The 23,658-nt window shown below is 49.1% G+C and overlaps 1 protein-coding gene across 3 annotated transcripts in view; it reads left to right on the forward strand.

The window, feature by feature from the left end:
* Positions 1-23,658, forward strand: part of Add2 (adducin 2) — a 100,657-nt gene that overhangs the window by 55,806 nt on the left and 21,193 nt on the right. For all 3 annotated transcript variants that reach the window (XM_034511394.1, XM_034511395.2, XM_076940032.1), the window contains exons 2-9: positions 5,145-5,243; positions 6,049-6,265; positions 8,425-8,563; positions 14,059-14,210; positions 14,631-14,711; positions 17,431-17,580; positions 18,318-18,461; positions 21,013-21,111. In XM_034511394.1, the coding sequence (XP_034367285.1) occupies positions 6,083-6,265; positions 8,425-8,563; positions 14,059-14,210; positions 14,631-14,711; positions 17,431-17,580; positions 18,318-18,461; positions 21,013-21,111 (948 nt within the window). In that variant the 5' untranslated portion in view covers positions 5,145-5,243; positions 6,049-6,082. The remainder of the gene's footprint in view (positions 1-5,144; positions 5,244-6,048; positions 6,266-8,424; positions 8,564-14,058; positions 14,211-14,630; positions 14,712-17,430; positions 17,581-18,317; positions 18,462-21,012; positions 21,112-23,658) is intronic.

Consider the following 23,658-nt stretch of genomic DNA (forward strand, 5'->3'; position numbering starts at 1 on the left):
GTGAGTGTGGGTTCCGATGCTGGGCACAAGGCTTGCAGCAAGTGCCTGTGGTTGGCCTTGCCTATAACTGACCTAGGAAGGGGCAAGGCTGGGTTCTCAAGCAGCTGAGGCAGTGGTAGCGGTGACCTGAAGTGTGAGGGCAGCTCATGGTTGTTCAGACTCTGTGTGCCAAGCATCTAACTCTGTCCTGGTGTGGAGATGCCCCAGTGAAGTGGTGGGAGATGGTCACCCACCTCTCAAGCCACACAGAGCTTAATCTTTAGATTTTAGCAGTGTCTGGCTATATGGCCTCCTATCTGTTTTTCTTGTGGCTGCTCAGTTCTTTCCAGCCTCAGGGAGCCAGTGTAGCCTCCAGGGACCATGGGTGACTTGCTCTTAGTAAGACAGGGAGGAAAATGCCATTGGCATGACTTATAGCACAGCTGTACCTCCAGCCTCCTGGAGCCTAGAGCTGTGGAGGGCAGAGCAAAGTCCTGGTCACACTGGGAGGGACATCCAGGGGTCCAGGGCTTCCTAAGGGAGACAAAGTTGGGGTAAGGGGCTTTTGGAAAGTGAGAGGGTTGTGGAGTGTGGTATGGACATTACCTGCTTCTTGGGCCCCTGGGGTCAGTGTTGCATGTGACTTGGACTTGTTTGGCAGAATGCAGGATATGTGGGTATGGGTTCTGATGCCATGCCTGAGACTTTCAGCAAATGCCCATGGCTGGTCTTGCTCAGAGCTGATCTGGGAAGAGGCAGGGCTGGGTTTTCAGATAGCTGAGCTATGGCACTGGTACACAGCAGAAGGACAGTTCATGACTATTTAGGCTGTGTGTGCCCAGTGTAAGACTGACGGTTCTAGTCCAGAGACTCTCCACTCAAGTGGCAGGAGATCTGCTAGAGTTTGCTGCAGACTGACTGGCCTTAGAGACCATCCCCTGGGCTGGATATCAAAGGAGCACAGTTTAGGAGGTTGTGACTTATCCTCAGGGCACCTGTTGCCTTTCACTGTAAAGAGTTTCTGTGCTGTGAGCTCCCCTCAGGCCTGGATGGACCTGGTTCTGCTTCATTGATCTGACCCTACTTCCCAGTACACCATTAGTCACATGTCTACTTAGTCAGTTAGCATTTATCCAGCATCTACCTTAGACCAGCCCCGTGCAACATCTAGAACAGAGAAACATCAAAACCAACTCCTTCCGCTTGCTAGAAATTCTAGGTAATAGCTGCTGCTGTTGGGTTAAAAGAAGAATGAAAAAAAAATTAAGAGAAAATGAAAGCTGAAGATTGAACAGACTCCCCAGAGAGAGGACACCCAGATGTCAGGAAGGGGTAAAGAGGAATGGGTTTCCTTTCTCTCCCCAGAGAGGCTGCCAATGAATTATGAGTAGCTCAGAGCATGATGGGAATGGGGTGGGGCAGATGCTGAGTGTCACCTCAGGGTGTGGTTTTATTCTATTGGTGGCCTCCCTAAGGGGGGAGTGTGGAGTGAGAGAGGGGAGAGAAAACATGCCATACCATGCTTAGTTGTGTGTGTGGGGGGGGGGCATGTCATTGAGTGTGAATTCAGTACAGAGGGGGCATGCATTTGGTTTTAAAAAGCAAATTCATAATTATAGTTTGATACTTGGCAAGGGTAAAAGAAGGAATTTCTGCTATTTTTGTAGCAGGACTCTAATTTGACTAAGTTTTGACTGAAAGAACAGGAATTAAAGATGCCAGTTCAGTGCCCCTGTTGAAGAGCACTGGGTTTCAGCAGGACCATGGCAGGCAGGAGCTAGTTTGCAATTTTGGGACAGTGACTCCAGCAGCCAGTTGGACAGTGGTCAGGAGACAAGAAGGGTTATATATGACAAAGGGGCATAAAACTAGAAGGCTCTGTGGCTGAAATCCACAGGGCAAGGAGAAGCAGGAGTCAAGGTTGACTCTGGTATACTTGGGGGTAGTTGCTGGTAAGACAGAGAGGTGGGCCCAGCATAGGCATAGCCATGTCACAGTATGAACTAACCAAAGCCACAGTCCATTGGGCAGGCTGAAATTAACACTGACATTAAAACTGGAAAGGTTCTTTAGCATTTTTGTGTCTGAGTGCACAGACTGGAATCCCCTGTGAGACTCTTGGTATCTTCATGCTGGCTTGATGGCATCCCTAGAGTGGGTGGCCCTGGGTGCCATACGTTTTGACTCTCTGAGCCACCTAGAATTGCCAGGATGTCAGGTGTCTCTTCTTCCCAACTGGAGTGCTATAGCCCACACGGTCCTTTGCTTCCCAGCTCTTCTGGGGGCTGGAAGCTAGATGCAGAGGTGTCTGGGTTGGTTTTATGTCCACTGAACACAAACTAGAGTCAATTGCTAAGAGAGGCTCTCAACTGAGAACATACTTCCGTCCACATGGCCTGCAGGCAAGTCTGTAGGGCATCTTCTCAATTAATGATTGATGTGGGAGGGCCCAGTCCACTGTGGGTGTCGTTAACCCTGGGCTGGTGGTCCTGGGTCGTGTAAGAAAGCAAACTGAACAAGCCACTAAGCAAGCTACTAAGCAGCGTCCCTCCATGGCCTCTGTCAATTCCTGCCTTGAGTTCCTGCCTTGACTTCCCTCAGTTGCTTTTGGACTTGGTGTTTTTTTTATCATAGCAGTAGAAATTCCAGCTAAGACAGGGAGGGCTCTTCAGACATGTACTGGGAAGCCATGGGAGCTGGTGCTGCTGGGAGTTCTCTGGCCCAAGCAAAGCCATTTTCAACTGTGCTGATCTCCTGTCTGTTCCAGCCCAGTGCAGCCTGACTCTGCAGTTTGTGATTCAGCTGACTTATCACCCCAGGGTAGTTGTTTCCAGGTAACTAATAAGAGTTGTAGGGCCATTTCACTCCAGTCAGGGGTGATGCTATGACCCCAGGCACAGAGCTGGGGCAATGAGACAGGAATTATGCTGTTCATGTGGGAGACAGAGGTCTGCCCCACCCCCAATCAGTTCTGGGCTGATTCTTTACTCTGTATAGGATATTATTCAGACCGCAGCATTTCAAATCTTGTGAATTTTGACCTCTGAGGCAGGACTAGTTCTTAGGAAGGGCATCAGGGCTTTCAGTAGCTCCATCATGAGGTCAGTAATGAAGACAGGGCCATTGAGGGCATAGTAGTGGCTATGATCCTGTTGTAGTTAAAATAATTAATAAATGAAAATACTGTTTAGCAGTCACCAGTAGGTGCTAGACATGTTAAACACAAGGCCTGGCTTTTGGAAACATTCCTAGCCCCTGAGGTAGCAAGATGAACTTCAAGTCTGGTCTTGAAGACTGCAGCGTACTAGATGTAAAACTCTAGGCCAACTAGGTCGGCTGCAGAAGGGGCTGTCTCAGTGAGCACAGGCATGTGCACCCCAAAATCTAGTCTTCTTGCTTCTCATTGAGAGGCCAAGCTCCAGATGGCCCCTTCTCCACCATTAGGACAGAGAATGGGCAGAGCCGAGCCTCAGCTGTAGGTGGGGCATATAGGGGGTTTGGCCCTGGGTGAGACAACAAAGCACCTGGGAACTGGGTAACAGGACATCCAGGAGAAAGTAATAGCTTTTGGACACACACACACACACACACACACACACACACACACACTCCCTACCCACCAAACTTCAAGGATCTTTGGCCTCTGAAATTTTGCAGGAGTGTCTTCCTCATGTCTGCTGAATGTCCTTCCCCTTTAGATGACCCCACTCACCCAGTCCTACTGGGTCCATTCCTTCATTGCATTCTATGTGAAGCTCTTTCCAGGCCAGGCTCTCCCACCTTCCTGGGGTGTGGTATCCTTCAGACTCTTTCTGTCTCTTGGGCATGATCCTCAGAGTTCTCATTCTAGCACCAGTGAGTATACTGGCTGTCAGTAAAGCATTCTGGGGGCCTTGGGCAGGAATTCTATCTCTTGGTTTCATACTCTGCTTCTTCCACTCTCAGAACAACTGAGTGGCTGCCGCAGCTTCCTCCTCTTCCTCCTCCTCCTCCTCTTCCTCCTCCTCTTCCTCTTCTTCCTCCTTACCCTCTTTTTCCTTCTCCTCTTCCCTTCCTCCTATCCCTTTCCCCTTTGTGACTTCCCCTTCTTTCTTACTTTTTCCCTTTCTCCTCCTGCTGTCTTCTCATCTCCTCCTCCTCCCTACTTCCTTCTCTCTCCTTCCTCCCCACTTCCTTCTCTCTCCCTCCTCCCCACTTCCTTCTCTCTCCCTCCTCCCCACTTCCTTCTCTCTCCCTCCTCCCCACTTCCTTCTCTCTCCCTCCTCCCCACTTCCTTCTCTCTCCCTCCTCCCCACTTCCTTCTCTCTCCCTCCTCCCCACTTCCTTCTCTCTCCCTCCTCCCCACTTCCTTCTCTCTCCCTCCTCCCCACTTCCTTCTCTCTCCCTCCTCCCCACTTCCTTCTCTCTCCCTCCTCCCCACTTCCTTCTCTCTCCCTCCTCCCCACTTCCTTCTCTCTCCCTCCTCCCCACTTCCTTCTCTCTCCCTCCTCCCCACTTCCTTCTCTCTCCCTCCTCGTCACTTCCTTCTCTCTCCCTCCTCCCCACTTCCTTCTCTCTCCCTCCTCCTCACTTCCTTCTCTCTCCCTCCTCCCCACTTCCTTCTCTCTCCCTCCTCCCCACTTCCTTCTCTCTCCCTCCTCCCCACTTCCTTCTCTCTCCCTCCTCCCCACTTCCTTCTCTCTCCCTCCTCGTCACTTCCTTCTCTCTCCCTCCTCCCCACTTCCTTCTCTCTCCCTCCTCCCCACTTCCTTCTCTCTCCCTCCTCCCCACTTCCTTCTCTCTCCCTCCTCCCCACTTCCTTCTCTCTCCCTCCTCCCCACTTCCTTCTCTCTCCCTCCACCCCACTTCTTCTCCCTCCTCTCTTTTTCCTTCTCCTCCTCAGGCCTTTTCTCTCCTCCTTCCATGACTTCCTTGTCTCCTTCTCTTTCTTCCTCCTCCCTCAGCTTGCAACCAGCAAATGGGTTCTTAAAGGAAGTTTGATTCTAGTTATAAATGTAATAGAGTCTTCTTAACCTATTAATAGTCATGATTAGCTTTTAAACAGTCTTCCAGATCATTTCTAAGTGGGTCCCAGCATCTGTGGATAAGTCAGGTGAAGAACCGCACCTGACTTCGGTGGTGATCGGTGTGGTTGAGGTACTGATGTCTGCACTTTTGTTTGGCAGTTCCCAGCTGGCTGTGTGAAGTGTGGCTGTGCCAGCCCTCCTAGTCGTGAGGACCTGGCACTGAGGACAGAGACTGGACAGGCCTGGTTCAGCCTACTGGTAAGTGATTGATGGCTTTTGAAGGTCATAGGGGAAGTTTACTGAGGGTAATGGTCTAAACATTCAAGGCTATGCTCTGAACTCCCCTAACTGACTGGGAGACACATAGAATATTGTTAGCATGCCACACCCAGTCCCATCCTTCGATTTGCTGGAGCCCTCTGCAGCACCCAGAGACATTGACTCCAGAAAAAAACTATCTCTTAGATAGCCAGTGCTCTGTCCCCCTTTACCAGCTGTTCCTGTTGGCGGGAAGTCCTTTCTCAGGCCCCCAGGAAAGTCTGTCTACTGTCCTCCTCTGCCAGTTGGCTCCCAGACCAGAAAGCTAGTGTAAGCTCTCTTCCCATAAGGTGGCTTGCTATGTGTTTGGGGGCAGAGGGAAGGAGCAGAGGAGTGAGGCCTGGGCTAGACAGGGTTCCAGATGAGTAAACACTGTCCATGAGATCTCACGCAGGCTAGGTGGCCTCCCAGTGAATGTCTGAACATGAAGACAGTAGCGCCCACCAATGGAGAGGGCCTGGGTATAAAATCATGATGGAGAATAGAAGTTGCCTGGACCCACGATCTCATTTTGCCAAAGAATCACAGGCTGAAGGTAACAAGACTGTCCTGTGGGCACCTATGGGGCCCCAAACCACCCTCACGTCTGTCTGGCATGGTGCATTAGCAGCACCTATGGGTCGTCATCCCAGGAGGTGACCTGCCTTCTTCCTTGGAAGTAGCCACAGGACATGGTGAATCACACCACCCTTTGCCTTAGCAAGCCGTTGGCCCACTAGGAGCTCACCCTGTCCGTCTTCTACAGGGTTCTAGGAGTGGACTGAAGCCTCAGCAAGATCATGAGTGAGGAAACGGTCCCCGAGGCGTCCTCCCCGCCACCCTCTCAGGGGCAGCACTACTTCGACCGGTTCTCTGAGGATGATCCCGAGTACTTGCGCCTTCGCAACCGTGCAGCTGACCTGCGGCAGGACTTCAACCTGATGGAACAGAAGAAGCGGGTCACCATGATCCTGCAGAGCCCTGTGAGTGGGAGGGGCCTGTGGGTGGGCGGGGCCCTGTGAGTGGGCGGGGCCCTGTGAGTGGGCGGGGCAGGAGGACTGGAGACTCAAAAGACCAGTGGCTCTGACTGCTTGTCCCCCACTCAGGGTCTCGGCAGTTTAGGCTTGCTGAACAAGATGGGCCTGGTCATGAGGGTGTTTGATTTCCTCCCTGTCTTAGGGTTTTACTGCTGTGAACAGACACCATGACCAAGGCAACTCCTATAAGGACATTTAATTGGAACTGGCTTATAGGCTCAGAGGTTCAGTCCCTTATCATCAAGGTGGGGACATGGCAGCATCCAGGCAGGCACATAGTACAGGAGAAGCTGACAGTTGTACATCTTCATCTGAAGGCTGCTAGCAGAATACTGACTTCTAGGCAGCTAGGATGAGGGTCTTAAAGCCCACACCCAACGTGACACACCCACTCCAACAAGGCCACATCTACTCCAATAGGACCACACCCTTTAATAGTGCCACTCCCTGGGCCTAGCATATACAAACCATCACACTTCCTTTTTTTTTTTTTTTTTTTTTTTTTTTTTTTTGGTTTTTCGAGACAGGGTTTCTCTGTATAGCCTTGGCTGACCTAGAACTCACTCTGTAGACCAGGCTGGCCTCAAACTCAGAAATCCGCCTGCCTCTGCCTCCCAAGTGCTGGGATTAAAGGCTTACCATCACACTTCCTAATCACTGGTCAAGGGCAAGCCAGGGAATGTGCTTAAATTCTGGGTCAGAAAATAGCAGAGAGACATGCCCCAACCCGGTTTGCTATGCTATATCTAGGCTTCAGTTTTCAGTCCTCTTTTCCTGCAATAGGCAACAGATAGGACCATGTGAGCGGGAGGATGGGTTGCCATGGAGCTGGCTTAGGGTTCACTCTGCTGAGTAGCATAGAGTATCCTGCTCACTGTAGATCGAGTAGCATCTGAATGTCTAGCCTGGGTTGAGGAAAGGGGATAAGAGGAGCAATGGGACAGGGGCCAGCCTGACCTAGATGCTCCAGACCAGGGTGGGTTTGTGCCTGTCTCACAGAGCTCTTTCAGAGCTCTGTCTTCAGAGCTCATTCCCAGGCAGGCAGTACACTGAAACGAGGGATGGCCGAGGAGGTAAGAGTGCTGCTGGCCCTTGGGAGGGGAAGAAGAGCAAGGGTGGGAAGAGAAGGAGGATAGTATTTGGGGCTCTGTAGGACACAGGCTGGGAAGCCCAGGGAGGAAAGTGGCTTCCCTGGGGCCTTTTGGAACAGGGCATCCCTTGGTCTGTGGGCAGTTTTCACCAGGAGCACACAGACTGCTCGGGAGAACAGACAGAAATGAGATGAGCCTCGGGCCTTCTTGGCACATGTCAGAGGCCTGGAGGAACACAGCAGGTACTTAAAGACCTTAGGGTAAGGTCTAGATACCCAGAGGGAGGGGTGACAGAATAGAGCATCTCCAGCCATGGTTAGTGAGTGAGGCAGGATATGGGGCTGCAGGACCCGTGGTGCTTTACCTAGTTCATAGGGTCCTCGGCATCTTTATAGTTCCTGTTCCTTTCATGCTTCCTCTTGCCATTTGGCCAGGAAGATAAGAAGTTCAGCTTGAAGTAGTTACCTGAGCTTGGCATAGTACACCACAGTGGCAGGCACTGGAGAGGTTCTCTACTCCTTCTCCCTCTCCTAGCCAGTCAGTAAGAATACACGTGTGAGAAGAGCCCTGGGTATGCTAACAGAGAGGGATTATTTGAATAATTCTCCCTAAAGTGAAGTCTTGCGTGACTGGTATAGCCTTGGTCATTGCTCCTTGAATTCAGCTATCTGAAGGGGCACCTGGGTGAATCTGCATCTGGGGATCCCTCAGGGTCCTTGGCCCTTACTGAAGAACTGGAAGAGCAGCCCCCTGGACACTTGCAGGGGCAGTCTGCCTGTGAAGGAGCTGCAGGAGGGGAGTGGGCGGAGATCACTTTCTGTGCAGAGCTCAGGGACCAGCCCCTCGGGACTTGCTGTGCCCTCAGCTCCTAGGGATCTTCAGGGTCCTCAGTTCTCCTGCAAGGAGCTGGGCACCAATCCCTGGGGACCTGTGGAGCCTCGCCCTCTTGTGAGGGCTTATTGGGCCCTGGATCCTCCATGAGGAACAGGGTACCAACCCCTTGGCCTGCTGCAGTCTTTCAGGGAGGAGCTGGAAGGCCTCATCCAGGAGCAGATGAAGAAGGGCAACAACTCCTCCAACATCTGGGCCCTCCGACAGATTGCGGACTTCATGGCCAGCACCTCCCACGCAGTCTTCCCAGCTTCTTCCATGAGTATGTGGGTGCCTGGGTGTCTGCCAGGAGCAGAGGAAGAGGGATGTGGTAGGGAAGGGAGGAGAAAGCATCAGAAACAGCTTGGTTGCTAGGTAATAGCCAAGCTGTAGTTGCATTAGCAGGCCTGGGCAAAGAGATGCCTGGCTCCGCTTCTGATATTGCTATGAATTAAAGACCCACAGGAGAATTGTTCATGATGCCAGGGATGGGAAGGGTGGAGGTGACTTCGGGACATGAGAAGAGGTGAGTGGAGCCAGGAGACCAGCCAGGGTGATCACTACTGAGCAGTATGAGCAGCTACGACTATGTGTGGGCTCCCTTCCCGGACTGTGCAGCTCTGCCCGCAGCCTGGAAGCTGCATATGACTCAGATGTACGATGGGCACAACTAAGGGAGCATTTGAGAAAAAAAAAGCCAAACCCCACTTCGTTGTGTTTCGAGAACTCCAAAGTCACTCTTAGCAATGGTTTGATGTATCCTTTCAACTTATTTGTTTAATATAGATAGGTTATTGAAAGCAAGAATAAGACATATATTTTGATGGTATATCAACCAAATTTCTTCATTGTAAATAGGGTTCTGCAATAATTTTTGTGGATGCATGCTAATGAATCAATCACTCCTTACTGGAGTTTTAGATTGTGTTCATCGTTTTTTACTATTATGGGTCACAGTGTGCTAGGCATCCTGGTAAATAAATTTGATGCCTCATGCACAACTGTCTTCTGAAGATAAATTATAATAAGAAAATGGTGAAATGATTGGACTGTCTTCTGAAGATAAATTGTAATAAGAAAATGGTGAAATGACTGAACCATCTCCTGAAGATAGATTGTAAGAATGGCTGGAAGAATGCAAATATGAGCTTGTAGGCATTATGCATAACACAGATTCTGTCCCCTCACCATCCCGGAGAAAGAGATTTGCCAGCCAACAGAGTGTGGTGGGCGTGGCCCTCCTTCCACCTCAGACTGTTAGTTTCTGTTCCCCTGCCCCGCCCCCGCTCTGAGACAGGCTGTACTTCAGCCTTCATCTGTGCTTTTTTTTTTTTTTTTTTTTTTTTTTATAGCAAAATGTTAGCTCTTGTTCTTTGCCAGTTTTCCTATTAGTGTGCTGGGAATAGGTTTTTAAATCTTTATAAATTAATACCATTTCTCTACGGCCTGTCAATAATATTACAGCCATTTTCAGTTTCTCTTTTGTCTTTTAATTTTATTCATAGCATTTGTTATATTGTAGCAAACATTGTTACAGAGCAGAGCCTCTCTGATTTTCCTCTGTCTTCCACTGCTGGCCATGTGACTAGACAATAGGTCAAAGGACCCTAGTTAGCCACCAATTCATCTTAATCTCTTGTGCAAATTTATTCTATAAAGTAATTTTGGAGTTATTCTGTTAAACTCTATTCTCACTACCTTAAGATAATCCTTTCAGGATTTTGATTGGAATTTGTTAAGATTGAGTTGGTAGAGGAGTTGGAATTCTTTATTTTTATTTTAGAATATAATTTCCATGGGGGGGGGGATGGAATGTGTATGGTTGGTTCTAGAATACTCTCCCTAGCATGTGGGAGATAATTTTAAAAATATTTTCAAGAGCTGATTTGGAATATTCTGAAACAAGGTATGTTTTATGTTAGTTCTGTAATATCCACCTGGAAAGCTTACTAGTTATTTTCATATGATCTAACTGTGTCTTAAGCCCATCCAGGTAATAATATATAACTTGGTTGTCATAAACTTTTTCTTGAATATACATGTACATATTATCTTGAGTTTTAAAACCATTTTATGATTTTATTATTTATTTATTTATTTATGTGCATGTGTGTGTGTGTAATCATACATATGTTTGTGAGTGTGTATATATCACAATGTGTGCATGGAGGTCAGAAGACAGCCCACAGGAATTGGTTCTCTCCTCCCACTGTGGGAGCCCCTTGGAAGCAAAGCACCGCCCCCCCCCCCCCCCGGCCATCTTTCTGGCCTTGTGTTTTTGTATATAGAAAATCACATAGTCTGCAAATATTGACATTTTGCCAGCATTTTGCCTTTGGGCTTATTTTTTTTTCTAGCTCTCTGGTTATATCCGATCAGGCTTTAGACTGATGTTTAATAATTTAGAGAGTGGTCATCCTTGTCTTGCATGTGACTTTAATGGAAATTCTGTCATCACAGAACTTGAGATTATTATTCTTTATAATGTTGAGAAAATGTCTTTTTTTCCCTAGCTCATCGTAGCTCTCTCTCCAGAAACAGATTCTGAGCTTTATAACATGGCGCATGTGGGGCACTGATTCCTTTATGTCCTCTTGAGCAATTGTCACAATGAGTTATAGTGATCGCTCTCTGAAACCCAGGCTCTAAATTATCTCTGGTCTCCTGTGTGTGTGTGTGTGTGTGTGTGTGTGTGTGTGTGTGTGTACACTCATGTTCACATATGTTCCAAATGCATGTGGAATCCAGAGTTCAACCTTACAGGTTGATCCTTGGAAGGAACCCACCACATATTTTGAGAGAGAGTCTCTCACTGGCCTAGAACTCACCACATCAGGGAGGCGGGCAGTCCAGAACATACTCTGTTTCTACCTTCCCAATGCTGGGGTTACAAGTCTGTCCCAACATACTTGGCTTAGTGGTTGGTGATGAACACAGGCTCCTCTTCCATGGCAGTTTCTTCACCGGCTTAGTTCTTGGCCCCAGTTCCTTGTTCTGATACACCTGCTGTGGGCTTCACTGTCAGACTTCTGTTAAGGACTTAAGCACATATATTCTCATGTGGGGGTGAGCAGTCCACTCTAGGGCATTCAGCCATGACTTTAATCATGAGCAGGGAGGCTCCACCTGTCTCCCTGCCCTGACAGAGTTTAAGCAAAGCAGGAACATCGCTCTTGACAGTTTACAGCTCACTTTCAAAGTTAGCCAGATCTAAAACATTTTCAGAGATTCTTAACACTTACCCCCTTCAGTTTTATCTGGCATTTAAATTTTTATTTTGCTGCTGTGTTGGCAAATTTTGATCACATATTTTATATAAAATTATATATTTTGACGGACTCTTTTAAAAATGAAGTGACTTACAATACAACTTTTATTGTTGGGTCTTGCACTGGGTGGCGGCTGGCTTTTGTGCTGGCTTTTGCTGCACTGTGTTCTCAGTTTCCCTTACTGAACAAATCATATTTGTTTACTCACAGGTCTTACACACTAATTATTGTATTTGTTTATTGGTTTTAATTTTTTTCCCCATTACTAATTTCTTTTCCAAAAACAGGGATCAAACCCAGAGCTTTGTACATGCCAGACAGACACTGCTCACCCAAGCTACAACCCAGCCATTTGTGGGAGGAGATGGGGAGCAGAGTCTAGTCACATGGTTCTGTTTGGCCAAGACTTTCAACCCCTGTGCCTTGACCTCACAAGGACTGGGACTATAGGGGACTTCACCACATCTGACTGACTGGTTCTGTACTTACTATCTTCCATACTACTTATGTTCCAGTTTCCTATGATAAACACCACACACAGAAGCACTGAGAGAGGAAAGGGTTTATTTGGCTGGCATGTCAGTACGCCACTGAGAGAAGTCCAGGCAGGAACTCATGGAGGGCAGGAACCTGGAAGCAGGAACATGCAGAAGGCATGGAGGAGGCTGCTTACTGGTTTGCTCAACTTGCTTTTTTAATAACCCCAGACCACCAGCCCAGGGTGACCCCACCCACTATGGTCTGGGCCTTCCCACATCAATCATTAAGCCAGAAAGTGTGCCTACAGTCTTGACTGTAGGTCAGTCTGATGGACACAGTTTCCCCAGATAAGATCCCCTCTTCTTGGACATGTCTACATTTGCATCCGTGATCCACAGCTGCACATGTGTTTTGATGGTGCTGGCAGTGAATCACAGCTGCGCACACGTCAGGCACACACTGAACAGCAGCCCGCTGGGCCTGGTTTTTATTCCATGAGCTGTCTTTTCTCATTGCCAAGCTGTTGGATGCTTATTCTTCTATAGATTAGTCAATGTCAGGCTTCATAGAACTAGAAGTTCTTAAGTTCCATGTCAAGGATTTATAGTGAGAGCATTTTGCAACCTAATACAATTATTTTTAAATGATCTATAGTTGGAGACCATTTCCAGGACACTCAATTTAATTTATATTTCCATTTTCATTGGATTTTGCCAAAAGTGAAGGTTGGCCCATCCATTCTTCATTTCTCTTTGTTCTTAGCATATATTTTACTTCACATTTTGTTTGTTTTGAAATTGGGTCTCACTGGGTAGCCCAGGCTGGCTTTTTTCTCCCACTGTGACATCCTGAGTGCCGGAAATACAGAAACCTGCTACCATACCTAACCAGTCCTGACAAAATCACACTTTAATAATGTGACCTTTAAATTTTTTACTTAACCAATGTACTTTTAAAAAGAAAATGTGGTGGGCATGCACACATGTGTGTGTATGTGTGAGTGTGTGTGTGTGTGTGTGTGTGTGTGTGTGTATGTGTGTAAATGTATACCCCTGACATAGGTGCTGGGAACTGAGCTCAGTCTCTGCAAGAATAACAAATTCTCTTGACTACTGACGTCTCTCTAACCCTTAACTTGTATGTTTTTCTTTGCTGCCCTGAAGCTCATAGGCACTGATATCATGGTTACGGGAACAGACTGTCCATCAGTTCTGACCTCTGGGGTGCCCTGGGGACAAGATTGTTAGCCCCTTTCCCCCAGGGCCCATTTCCAAATCTCTCAGACGTTCCCTCAAATTCCTAGAGAAAAGCCACACATGACTGCATGGCTGCCTGTCTTACCAGAAACAGACACATGCCCCCAGACACTGCAGCTCTCCAGCCAGCCTTGCATGGTTACTCAAAACACAGTGACAGCAGGCCTTCTGCCCAGCACAGCTGACACCTCCACACATCTCACCTCAGAAACCATTCTGCATTTACCGGATTATGCTCCTCTTTAGGGTTTATGGCAACCTTGGTATTCTGAGAATTCGTTGTTCATGGCTTTGAGCCTTGATATGGCTTTATTTTGTTTCCTTGAGACAGAGTCTCCTGTAGCCAAGGCTGGTCTCAGACTTGCTCTGTAGCCCAGAATAACCCCGAACTTCTGGTCCTCCTGCCTTTGTCTCCTAAGTGAGTGCTGAGATCACAGATGTGCGTCACCACCGTGACTTTATGTAGTGCTAGGGTTGAACCTATAGATGCATGCACGCTGGTCACATGCTGAACCACCTGAGCTTTCCTCCAGAACCAGCACCAGTCTCACTCAATCAAGCAGAGAGAGGGCTTTGCAAGCCACATATAGTCACTTCACAACCTTTCTTCCTCTAGGTGTGAGTCAAGGGGTGTTTGATTCTCTGCAGGTGGTGTTTCTTGTGCCATGGTAGCATCAGTCAGTGAGATCTAGAGGGGCACAGGACAAGGACAGGCTGTCTGGTGAGGAACTCTTGTCCTCAGGGAGATGTACTGTCCCCTCCCCTCCCTGCAGACTTCTCCATGATGACACCCATCAATGACCTCCACACTGCCGACTCCCTGAACCTGGCCAAGGGGGAGAGGCTTATGCGGTGCAAGATCAGCAGTGTCTACCGTCTCCTGGACCTCTACGGCTGGGCGCAGCTCAGTGACACCTATGTCACGGTGAGGACCAGGTGCCCTGTGCCCGTTCCCCCATCCTCCTATTTCCATAAAACATGAAGGGAAGACTCCTGACTCTTAGCATGGCCAAGCACTGTTAGTGGCTCTTGGTTAAATCCACTCACCTTTTTAAAGACTGCTAATTACTATGGTCAACAGAGGAGACAACCCGCCCCAGAGCTACCTCTTTGGATGGGAACCAGCGCCTGTATCCAGGGCTGTGCCTAACTTCTGTGAGATTCCTCTGGAAGCTCCATCTCCACAGTTTAAAGCAAGACTAAACCTCTTTATCTCTCTATGGAGGAGGGTTCACTAGAGGAAGACTCGATGCAGTGAGTTAAGGAGGAAAGGATTTAACAGTATTGAAGGAAGTATCTCTTCTCCCTCTCTGCTTGGCCGTGAGTTTCTTATCTGTCTTTGCAGCTGAGAGTGAGCAAGGAGCAGGACCACTTCCTGATCAGCCCCAAGGGGGTTTCCTGCAGTGAAGTCACAGCATCTAGCCTGGTAAGTATGCCCAACATCAGTGGCAACCCTTACTAAGATGGCAGTACCCATCTGACCATGGAGGGACAGGTCATCTCCACATTAGAGCTTACTGCTCTCTTCCTTGTGGGACTCACACTCTCCCTGGGCAGAGAAGGCACATGGCCACAGTGGGGGCTAGAGCATGATGTGCCAGGGTGCAGGCCACAGATAGAGGGAGGGAGGATGGGATGGGCCTGGAGTCCCAGATAGACTCCTGGCTTGAGGCTAGACCACATGTCATGAGGAAAGAGCTTCCTTGGATGGGGACACACTAGAGCAGAACAAGAGACTTGCAAGTGGGACTCAGCATTCGGAGTCTGGAGGTGGAAACAAGACAATCTGTTTCCTTTGTTCACCGAAGGTCCTAACAGAGGTGTGGAGGCCAGCACACAGGACGATTGCAGTTCTGGGCTTGTGTGCTTGCTCACTGGGCCTGCTGATCAGCTGGGCTGCCAGCTGAGGTTGAATATGAGGAGCTAGGGTGGAGTGGGGGGTCCCTAGGGCAGAGGCAGTTGGTATTTGGTGCAGTGGGTTCAGGAGGTGGTCTGAGGTATGGACAGACCCTGCAGGCTTGTGGAAGTCCCCAACAGGGGGCAGTATGGGGTGTGGACAAGCACTGGACTGCTGTGTATGGATGTGCAGCTCCTACCCTCAGGGGAAGAATGTGGTTATGAGGAAGAGAAGAGCAGGTGAGATCATGCTGCCACTCCCTGCAGTGTCCTAACAATGGGCTTCTTTTGTAAATGTGCACAGCAGCAGAGTCCAAGCCTGAGCCTCTGGGGAAGTCCTCAGAGCTCTCATCTAGACAGAGGCACCAGATGGACTGGCCACTGTCTTATCAGGTTGTGGAGATTCTTGAATGACACAAGTCAAAGGTCCAATGATGAGATAAGGGACACACGAGCCAGAGGGGAATCTGACTGGGCCACTCAGGAACCGGGAACCAGGCTGAGCACGTGCAGCCTAAGGAGCGTGAGCTGGAGGAGTGGCTGTCACACCCAGCCAGTGTCAGCCACTCCTAACCCAGGAAACCCACTCCACAGAGAGGTTTGCAACAGGCCTATTGGAAGCTGCTCCTGTGCTATGGGCACACAGTACAACACTGTGCCCCTCCACATACCATGATCTCATGGCCCTTTGGTCCCTCTTTCGTCTGTGGGCTTTTGAGAATGGGGTGTGAGACCATTTGTGGAGCTGCCTTGAGTGTTAGTCTGGATTTCATAGGTGCTTCCTGTTTTGAGGGCCAACTTAACGGTGATTTTCTTTCTTTCTTTCTTTTTAAGAAACTAAAATCTAACTTGTTAGTGTGTAGGGTGTAATCATCTTCATGTGATCCCAGGGCTGCACAGTGCCTGAGGACCAGAGCACATGCTCACTAAAGTGTCAGGATATCAGTTCTCAACCTGTGAGTCACAACCTCTTTGGGGGTCACATATCAGATATCCTGCATATCAGATATTTACATTGCAATTCACTAACAGTTGCAAAATTGCAGTTATGAAGTAGCAACAAAATAATCTTATGGCTGGCATCACCACAACATGAAGAACTGTATTAAAGGGTCACAGAATTAGGAAGCTTGAGAACCCCTGGTTTAGAAAGATCTTGCCTCAGAATTCAGGTTTGTGTTGAGTGCTTTGGGTCTTTGAGGGGTGGGCCTTGCAGTGTGCTGGGAAGGATGGTGGGGGCACCTTGAGTATAAACATCTTACCACTTCTATGCAGAAAGGTCACTTGTCTTGTACCAGTCACCAAAAGCCCTTCTGTGATGTTGGTGCTTTGTAAATCTATTTGTTAAGTAGGAACACCATAGCCAGCCAATAGCAACATTCGCTCTGTGTGTGCAAGTGTGTGTGCACATATACACATACATACATGTATGTGCTCTTTCTCCCACCAGCACTCACTGTGTGTGTGTGTCTTTCTCTCTCTTGTTTGCTCACTCGCTCTCTCACTCTCTCCCACTCTCCTCTTTCCTCCCTCTCTGGTCTACACCCCCATCTACCCTTCCCTTCCCCCCCCACCACCCCCGTCTACCCTTTCCCCCTTTGGTCTACCCTTCTCCATCCCCTGCCTGCTCCCCCTCCCTTCTCCCTTGCTCTTCCTTTATGCACATATTGTGTGTGACATTTCTTAGCCAAGCCACTTGCTTGTCTCTTGGAGTAGAAAACGGGCTAAGAAAGTGACATCTTTCCATTGGTCCCTTTTCTGTGACGGTGAAAGGTGTTCAGTATATCATTCTCTTTACCTCTGTGTACTAAGACATTTCACAAATGAGATGGCTCAGCTTAGACATGACTTCCTCTGGGAAGGTTTCTGCAGGCATTCAAGGTTCGTCTTAGCTGCTTCTAGAAGATTCCTTCACTGACTCTCTTCTAGCTCATTACTCAGGGTGGGGTATGTGGGCCACAGCCTGGACATCATTTGGGAAATTGCTAGAAGTGTTGTTTTCTCTATGTTTAGAATCTGAAACAATGCATAACAAAGCCTGAGAAACTGCCCCACCACTTCCCCCCGCAGAATCCACCTGCCATCCCTTAAGACTCACCACAGCCAGGACTCCCTGTTGCTGTACCCCAACACCAAGGCCAGCCATTGCTCCTGTCATCTGGAGTGGTGGACATGGACCAGGGAATGTGTTGGGTCCATGTGTGGATGAGGGCGGGAGCCCTGAGTCTGGTCTCTTCTCTACTGCCTAGATTAAGGTGAACATTCTGGGAGAGGTGGTGGAGAAGGGCAGCAGTTGCTTCCCAGTGGACACCACAGGCTTCAGTCTGCACTCAGCCATCTATGCCGCCAGGCCCGACGTGCGGTGTGCCATCCACCTGCACACGCCTGCCACAGCAGCGGTGAGTAGTGCCAGGCTTCCTGTGCCAGCCAGCCCAGAGCACCTGTTTCCCCTGAGCAGATATGATTTGGAGTACAGCAGTGTCATCATTTAAAAATTCTGGTCACCCAGCAGTGGTGGCGCACGCCTTTAATCCCAGCACTTGGGAGGCAGAGGCAGGCGGATTTCTGAGGCCAGCCTGGTCTACAGAGTGAGTTCCAGGACAGCCAGGGCTACACAGAGAAACCCTGTCTCGAAAACCAAAAAAAAAAAAAAGAAAAAAAAGAAAAGAAACCAGCCCACAGCCTTGCCCAAGGGCCAACCTGGTGGGAGCCTTTTCTTAATTGATGCTCCCTCTTCTAAAATGGCTCCAACTTATGTCAGGAGTTGACATAAAGCAAGCACAAGTTTTAGCACTGGGTCCTTGCACTCATCCTGTATCAGAGCAGAATGGGGGAAAACATTTCTGCCAATCCTGCCTCCTGCCAGTCACAGATGAGAACAAAGCTGGGACTGAGCAGGACCCTCCTTGGAGTGCTCTGCCCAGTAGTCCTCACAGCCTCGGAGCGATGTGCAAGAGAATGAGAAGCCCATAGAGCCGTCAGTGAGAAAGGCCTGGGTGGTGCAGGCTCCTTCCTCCCTATGACCATCCCTACTCCCTGGCTGGCCTGCTGTGCTCTGAGGAGAGAGGGCCAGTGCACCCCCAACACCCCCCACCTCCTGGGCTGCAATTGCTAGGCAACTATTGTTTCCCTGTAGGTGTCAGCTATGAAGTGTGGCCTCCTGCCTGTCTCCCATAATGCCCTGCTGGTGGGGGACATGGCCTACTATGACTTCAATGGGGAAATGGAGCAGGAAGCTGATCGAATCAACTTGCAGAAGTGCCTTGGACCCACCTGCAAGGTTTGTTTCTGGGGGGTGAGGGTGGTGCTGTGGGGTGGTACTGTCAAATGCTGGTGTCACAGGACTGAGGGAGACAGCTCAAAGGGTAAAGAGTGTGCCGTACTGGGCCTCAGTTCTGTCTCCAGTACCCACATAAAAAAATGGGTATGGCAGTTCTGTACCTATAACCCCCGTGCTGGGAGCTGTATCCCTGGGTTTGTGTGGCCAATCAGTTTGAATGTATCAGTGAGTTCCAGGTTTAAGGAAAGACTGTGCCTCAAAAAACAGGTGAGGGGCAATTGAGGAAGATGCCTAGTATTCACCTCTGGTTCAAAACACACACACACACACACACACACACACACACACACGCACACACGGAGGGGGAAAAGAGACACACATACAGACACACACATAGACAGACATAGAGACACACAGACACACAGAGAATGCATTAACATTACAAAGGCATCATGTATTTATTGGAGAATATTTGTTTTGTAGACATTTTAAAAGGTTTATTTGTATATGTGCAATGCAAGTGGAGGCCAGAAGGGGGCGTCATATCCCTGGAGCTGGAGTTGCAGGTGACTGTAAGCAGTCTGATGGAAATGCTCAGACCCAAACCTGGGTCCTCTACAAGAGCAGAAAGCACTCTTAACAGCTGAGCCATCTCTCTAGCCTCCAAATTTTATAGATGATTTTTATTCTTTAGAAAGAAAACTTTTAAAAGCCACTTCTCCCACGCTGCTTTGAGACGTTGATGCATCCTCTAAGGCGTTTCACATAAATTTATAAAACCAGAAAATCAGTTCTCCCTCCCCTAGCAATGCACACAAAATGACTTTGTATGTCGCCGTTCTCTCCATCACTCAGATTACTAAATCATACCTCATTTACCAGAGCAGTCCCCTGTAGTTGAACCTTCCAGAGGTTGCTTTCCGCCCCACCTCACACCACCAGGCGGAATCCCTCCAGCTAATCCTCCGGGCTTGAGAAGGTTCCCTTAGACATTTCTAGGGGACATACTTTAAGTCTGACTTCATCTTGCCCGACTGCCTCCCACAGACGGTGTCCCTCTGCTTTCTTCCCATGTCTAACATATGGGCTATTTCTCCACCGTCTCCCCAAATCTGAGCACTGTATTAATTAATCAACTACTTCCACTTCTTAGTTACTAACTAGTTAAAGGAGAGCGGAGCTGCAGTGTTGCCGTCTTAAGTCTAAGCACTGTCTTCTACTAGCACATGTGACTGAAAAAGAGCTTTTGAGACAGAGCCTCACTTCTCCTGAGCCCCTGCCTCCCCATCTCTATTTTGGGGAGGAGCCCTGCTGCTAATTCTGTCCCAGCAGCCCCAGGGTGTCCTCAGCAGTGTTAGTTAATGGCACACCTATGTGGGCTGTGGCAAGCTAAGGGAGGATGTTCCGGTGCTTCTGTGTTTGCTCTTAAACTCTGAGCTCCTTCTAAGTCCCTGGAATTAGAGAGAAAGAACTTCATCTATTCTTAGAGAGGATGTGGTGCTGTGAGCCTGAGCCTCCGCCCTCTGCAGGGGAGCTTGAATGCATAGATCTTTGTCTCAGCTCCCACTGGGGCTTCCCTTGTCTGATTTCAAACTTGCTGAGGGTGAAACCAACCATGAGTGTTTCTTTCAGGGAAGGAAGTTGAACTTGACCCTTGGGGAATCTTGACCTTGATCTAAACATCTTTCTGGTCTCTTCACCCTTTTTACTCGCTGCCCCTGACAAATCAGAAACTGTTTCCCCTGAGAACCCCAGGTCTGATCCAGAGTCTGCCTTCGGTTGGCCTTTCTAATTCTCCTAGTTTCTCTTTCCTCATTTGAAAAAACTGATTTGAAGTAAACTGTGGATGTCGGAGCCGAGTCTGTGGAGCAAAACTCAGAGGTCCAAAGAGATGATATGTTTCTGCAGGGCCTCTTCTCAGAGTGCATCCTCCTGGATGGACCAACGGCAACTAAATTACTGACAGAGGTTACTTTTGAGGTCCAAGCCATTTACTAAGCATCAAATGTGCCCACCTAACAGTCGTTTCAGACTTCTTCGGTCTCTAAGGCAATAAAGCATTGCCCAAAACAGTCACTCAAGCTGCACTGAATTGGTTTAAAATGCCTTTTCTATCTCCCGCAGTTGGGTGCACTGGACTCAAACCACCCTTAGGTTAGTAGTGGGGTTCTTGATTACAGAGGAAGAGCAGTACATTGTGGGGGGGGGGGGGGGAGGCTCCAGGCTGGGGTAAGGAGTTGGTCTTAGTAAGATGAAAATCTCTTAGGAGTAAAACTTTTTTTAAGGTTGATTTTATTATATAGTTTTATTTATTCATTGAGTTTGTGTTTATGGGGACATTGGGGTGGGGGGGTTAGCTTAAGCTGCCACGGCTCACATGGAGTTCAGGGGATAATCTGCAGGAACCAGTTCTCTCCTTCCACCGTGTGGGTTCCAGGGATTGAACTCAGGTTTTCAGACTTGGTGACTGACACCTCGCTCCATGGAGCCATCTTGCTGTCAGGGGGAGTTTCAAAGACTTGCGTTTGACTGGTTCTTTTCTCCTTTACAGATTCTGGTGCTAAGAAACCATGGCATGGTCGCCCTGGGTGACACCGTGGAGGAAGCTTTCTACAAGGTCTTCCACCTGCAGGCTGCATGTGAAGTACAGGTATGCAAGGTACCCTGAGAAGTGAGCTTGGGAACTGGCTTTGATGGAGGCCCTGGGAACTGTGGGCCCTGCTAGCTGTCAGAAGGGGCCCTGACCTCCTAAACTGCTTTATCACCCTGCCTGCCATTGCTTTCCTTACACTCCTGCTGTTTCCTACTTACAATGGCATCTATACTCTGGAAAAATTCATCACAACATCTGATAGGCACTGCCCAGATCTAGGGGACTTGAGTTCAGGATGGGGGAAACCTTCACAAGGCACACAGAAGCCCTACCACACCTGTGTCATCTTGGCTGTTTCACCAAGCTGTACTAGGGGACACAGAGAAAGGTGCTCTCATTTCGCCAAGGAATGGGGGCAGGCTGTACATGGGCAGGGAATGTGGTCAGGCATGGAAAAAGGAGTGATCGAGAGCCATTCAGTGTTGTCATGGCGACTAGAACAGCCAGGATACCTCCAAAGGTATATAGGGAGCCAGCTCATCTCCCAGCCCTCAATGGGAAGGTACAGTTAGTTGGGGTATGTCAATGACTGTGGAGCCCCTAGAGCAACAGGAAAGCTGGTTTACAGGCAGCTCTGTGGTGAGGTCAGCCAAGAGCATTCACTCTGTGGTGTCGGAGTTGGTGGGATAAGGGCTGTGCTTATCCAGCCCTGGATAGATTCATGACCCAGCTCTCTCAGCCCTACCATCTCTAGCCGTGGTTATCTATCTATCTATCTATCTATCTATCTATCTATCTATCTATCTATCTATACAGAGATGTGCCCTCTTCAAGACCATTGTCTCCATGTTGGCATGGATCAAAGCTGGCTGGGAGGAATGGCCTCTCCAGGCTAGGAGGGGTGGTGACACTGCAGAGGCTACAGTTCTAGGATGAGCCAGCTCTCTGCAAGTCCCACGTGGTGCCCTCCTGCCCCACTCTGGCTGGCCAGGCAGAACAGCACTGAAGGAAAGTCGCTCCCTCCCTCAGTGTCACTTGGGGTGAGATCAGCCCTGCAGTATGAGGGATGTGGAGGAGCCCTGTGGTGTCCTTACAGCAGAGCACTGCAGAGATGATGGTTAATCTGGAGATGAATAAATGTTATGTGGAATGCAGAGAGGCTCCCAAGAAACAGCAGTGCTCAGAATTAGACTTTGAGTCCTGGATCCAGGCCATGTCTCTGATGATACCGTCTCCCTCAACTAAGAATGCTGTCTGATCTGGCTACTGACTGGCATCAGAACTGGCTTAGCCTTCACTATCAAGGGAAGACTCTGCCTTTCCTCACACTGAACCACAAAGGTTTTTTTTTTTTTTTACACACCTTTGCAGAAGCTTCCATGAGAAGACAGCACACCGGAAAAGCTCTTCTCTGCAGAGATATCTCAGTGCTCTGCACAGATGGAGAGTCTCTGCTGTGTCCCCTGCAGGTCCACAGTGAAGAGTCTTCTCCCATTTCAGACCTCAGAAGTGGCCCCTGCACAGTTTAACTGTCTGACCTGCAGCCATACTACAGAGTTGTTAGTTCTGGTCCATAACAGCCTCCTGGCTGCGGTCACTTTCTGCTCAGGACTGGCTTGATGTGTCTTTGCTCTCCTAGATCCCTCAGACAACCAACCCAGGAAAATGCCAGTGATTTCTTATCAGTTTTACAGATGGAGAGGCTTCTAGAGGGAGGGGATGGTCTAGAAGGCATGGAAGAGCAGAAGCAAAGACTAAGGTGTGAGTGCAGGGGCCATGGCCTGCAGCTACTGTCAGGATTGCACTCTGGCAGCCAGCTCTGAAGCTCCATGTCTGCCATGGGCCCTGTTTCCATCCTCAGTGACCTCCGTGGACAGGTGAATGTGACTGTGGCCATGTCTGTGGTCTCAGTCCAGGTGCCTGCTCTGCTCTCCTGGGCACAACGTATTCTTTGCCTATCGGTTCTGGAAAAAGTGGGTCATCCCTCACTGAGAGGCAGATGGGAGGCACAGGCAGTTCTTCCCCATCTGCTACCCATCACCATGGAAACTGCTGGAGGAAGAGATGGAAGAGGCAGCTTAGGCAAGGCTGTGGGTGCTGTCTCCCTTCTTCCTTCTACATTAACAAACAGTCCCAGGGAGGCTGCCTCTCATTATCTGAGTGTTAAATTAGAAGCATCATCCATGTGGTGCTCCGGAGGCTCCAGAACATTCTAGATGCTTTACCATATCAACTTAAGAGATTCCTCACAAGGCAGGGCATTGCCATTTTCACTTGATGTGGAAACTGAACACAAAGATGCTAAACAGCTGCCCGCAGTCATACGGTGAGGAGGTGGTGTAACACCCAGCCAGCCTGGTACCCACCCCGGTCTACCCCTTACACACACCCTAGCACTGTCTCTCCAGGGCAGCAGGGGGCAATGGGACAGTTAAAGACATGCATACGTATATCCTGAGTGCAAAGGCACTGGAAAGTGTTGTGGTGTCCTCCTGTCCCAGGGTGTGGAGGCTCACCTGAGAAAGTCTGACGAGCTGACCTCCAAGAAGCAGGGTTAGGGCCGTCTTTTGGTGCAGGGGAGTGCCATGTACTCAGGCTGCTGTC

Source organism: Arvicanthis niloticus, chromosome 9 (assembly GCF_011762505.2).
Source record: "Arvicanthis niloticus isolate mArvNil1 chromosome 9, mArvNil1.pat.X, whole genome shotgun sequence".
Classification (NCBI taxonomy): domain Eukaryota; kingdom Metazoa; phylum Chordata; class Mammalia; order Rodentia; family Muridae; genus Arvicanthis; species Arvicanthis niloticus.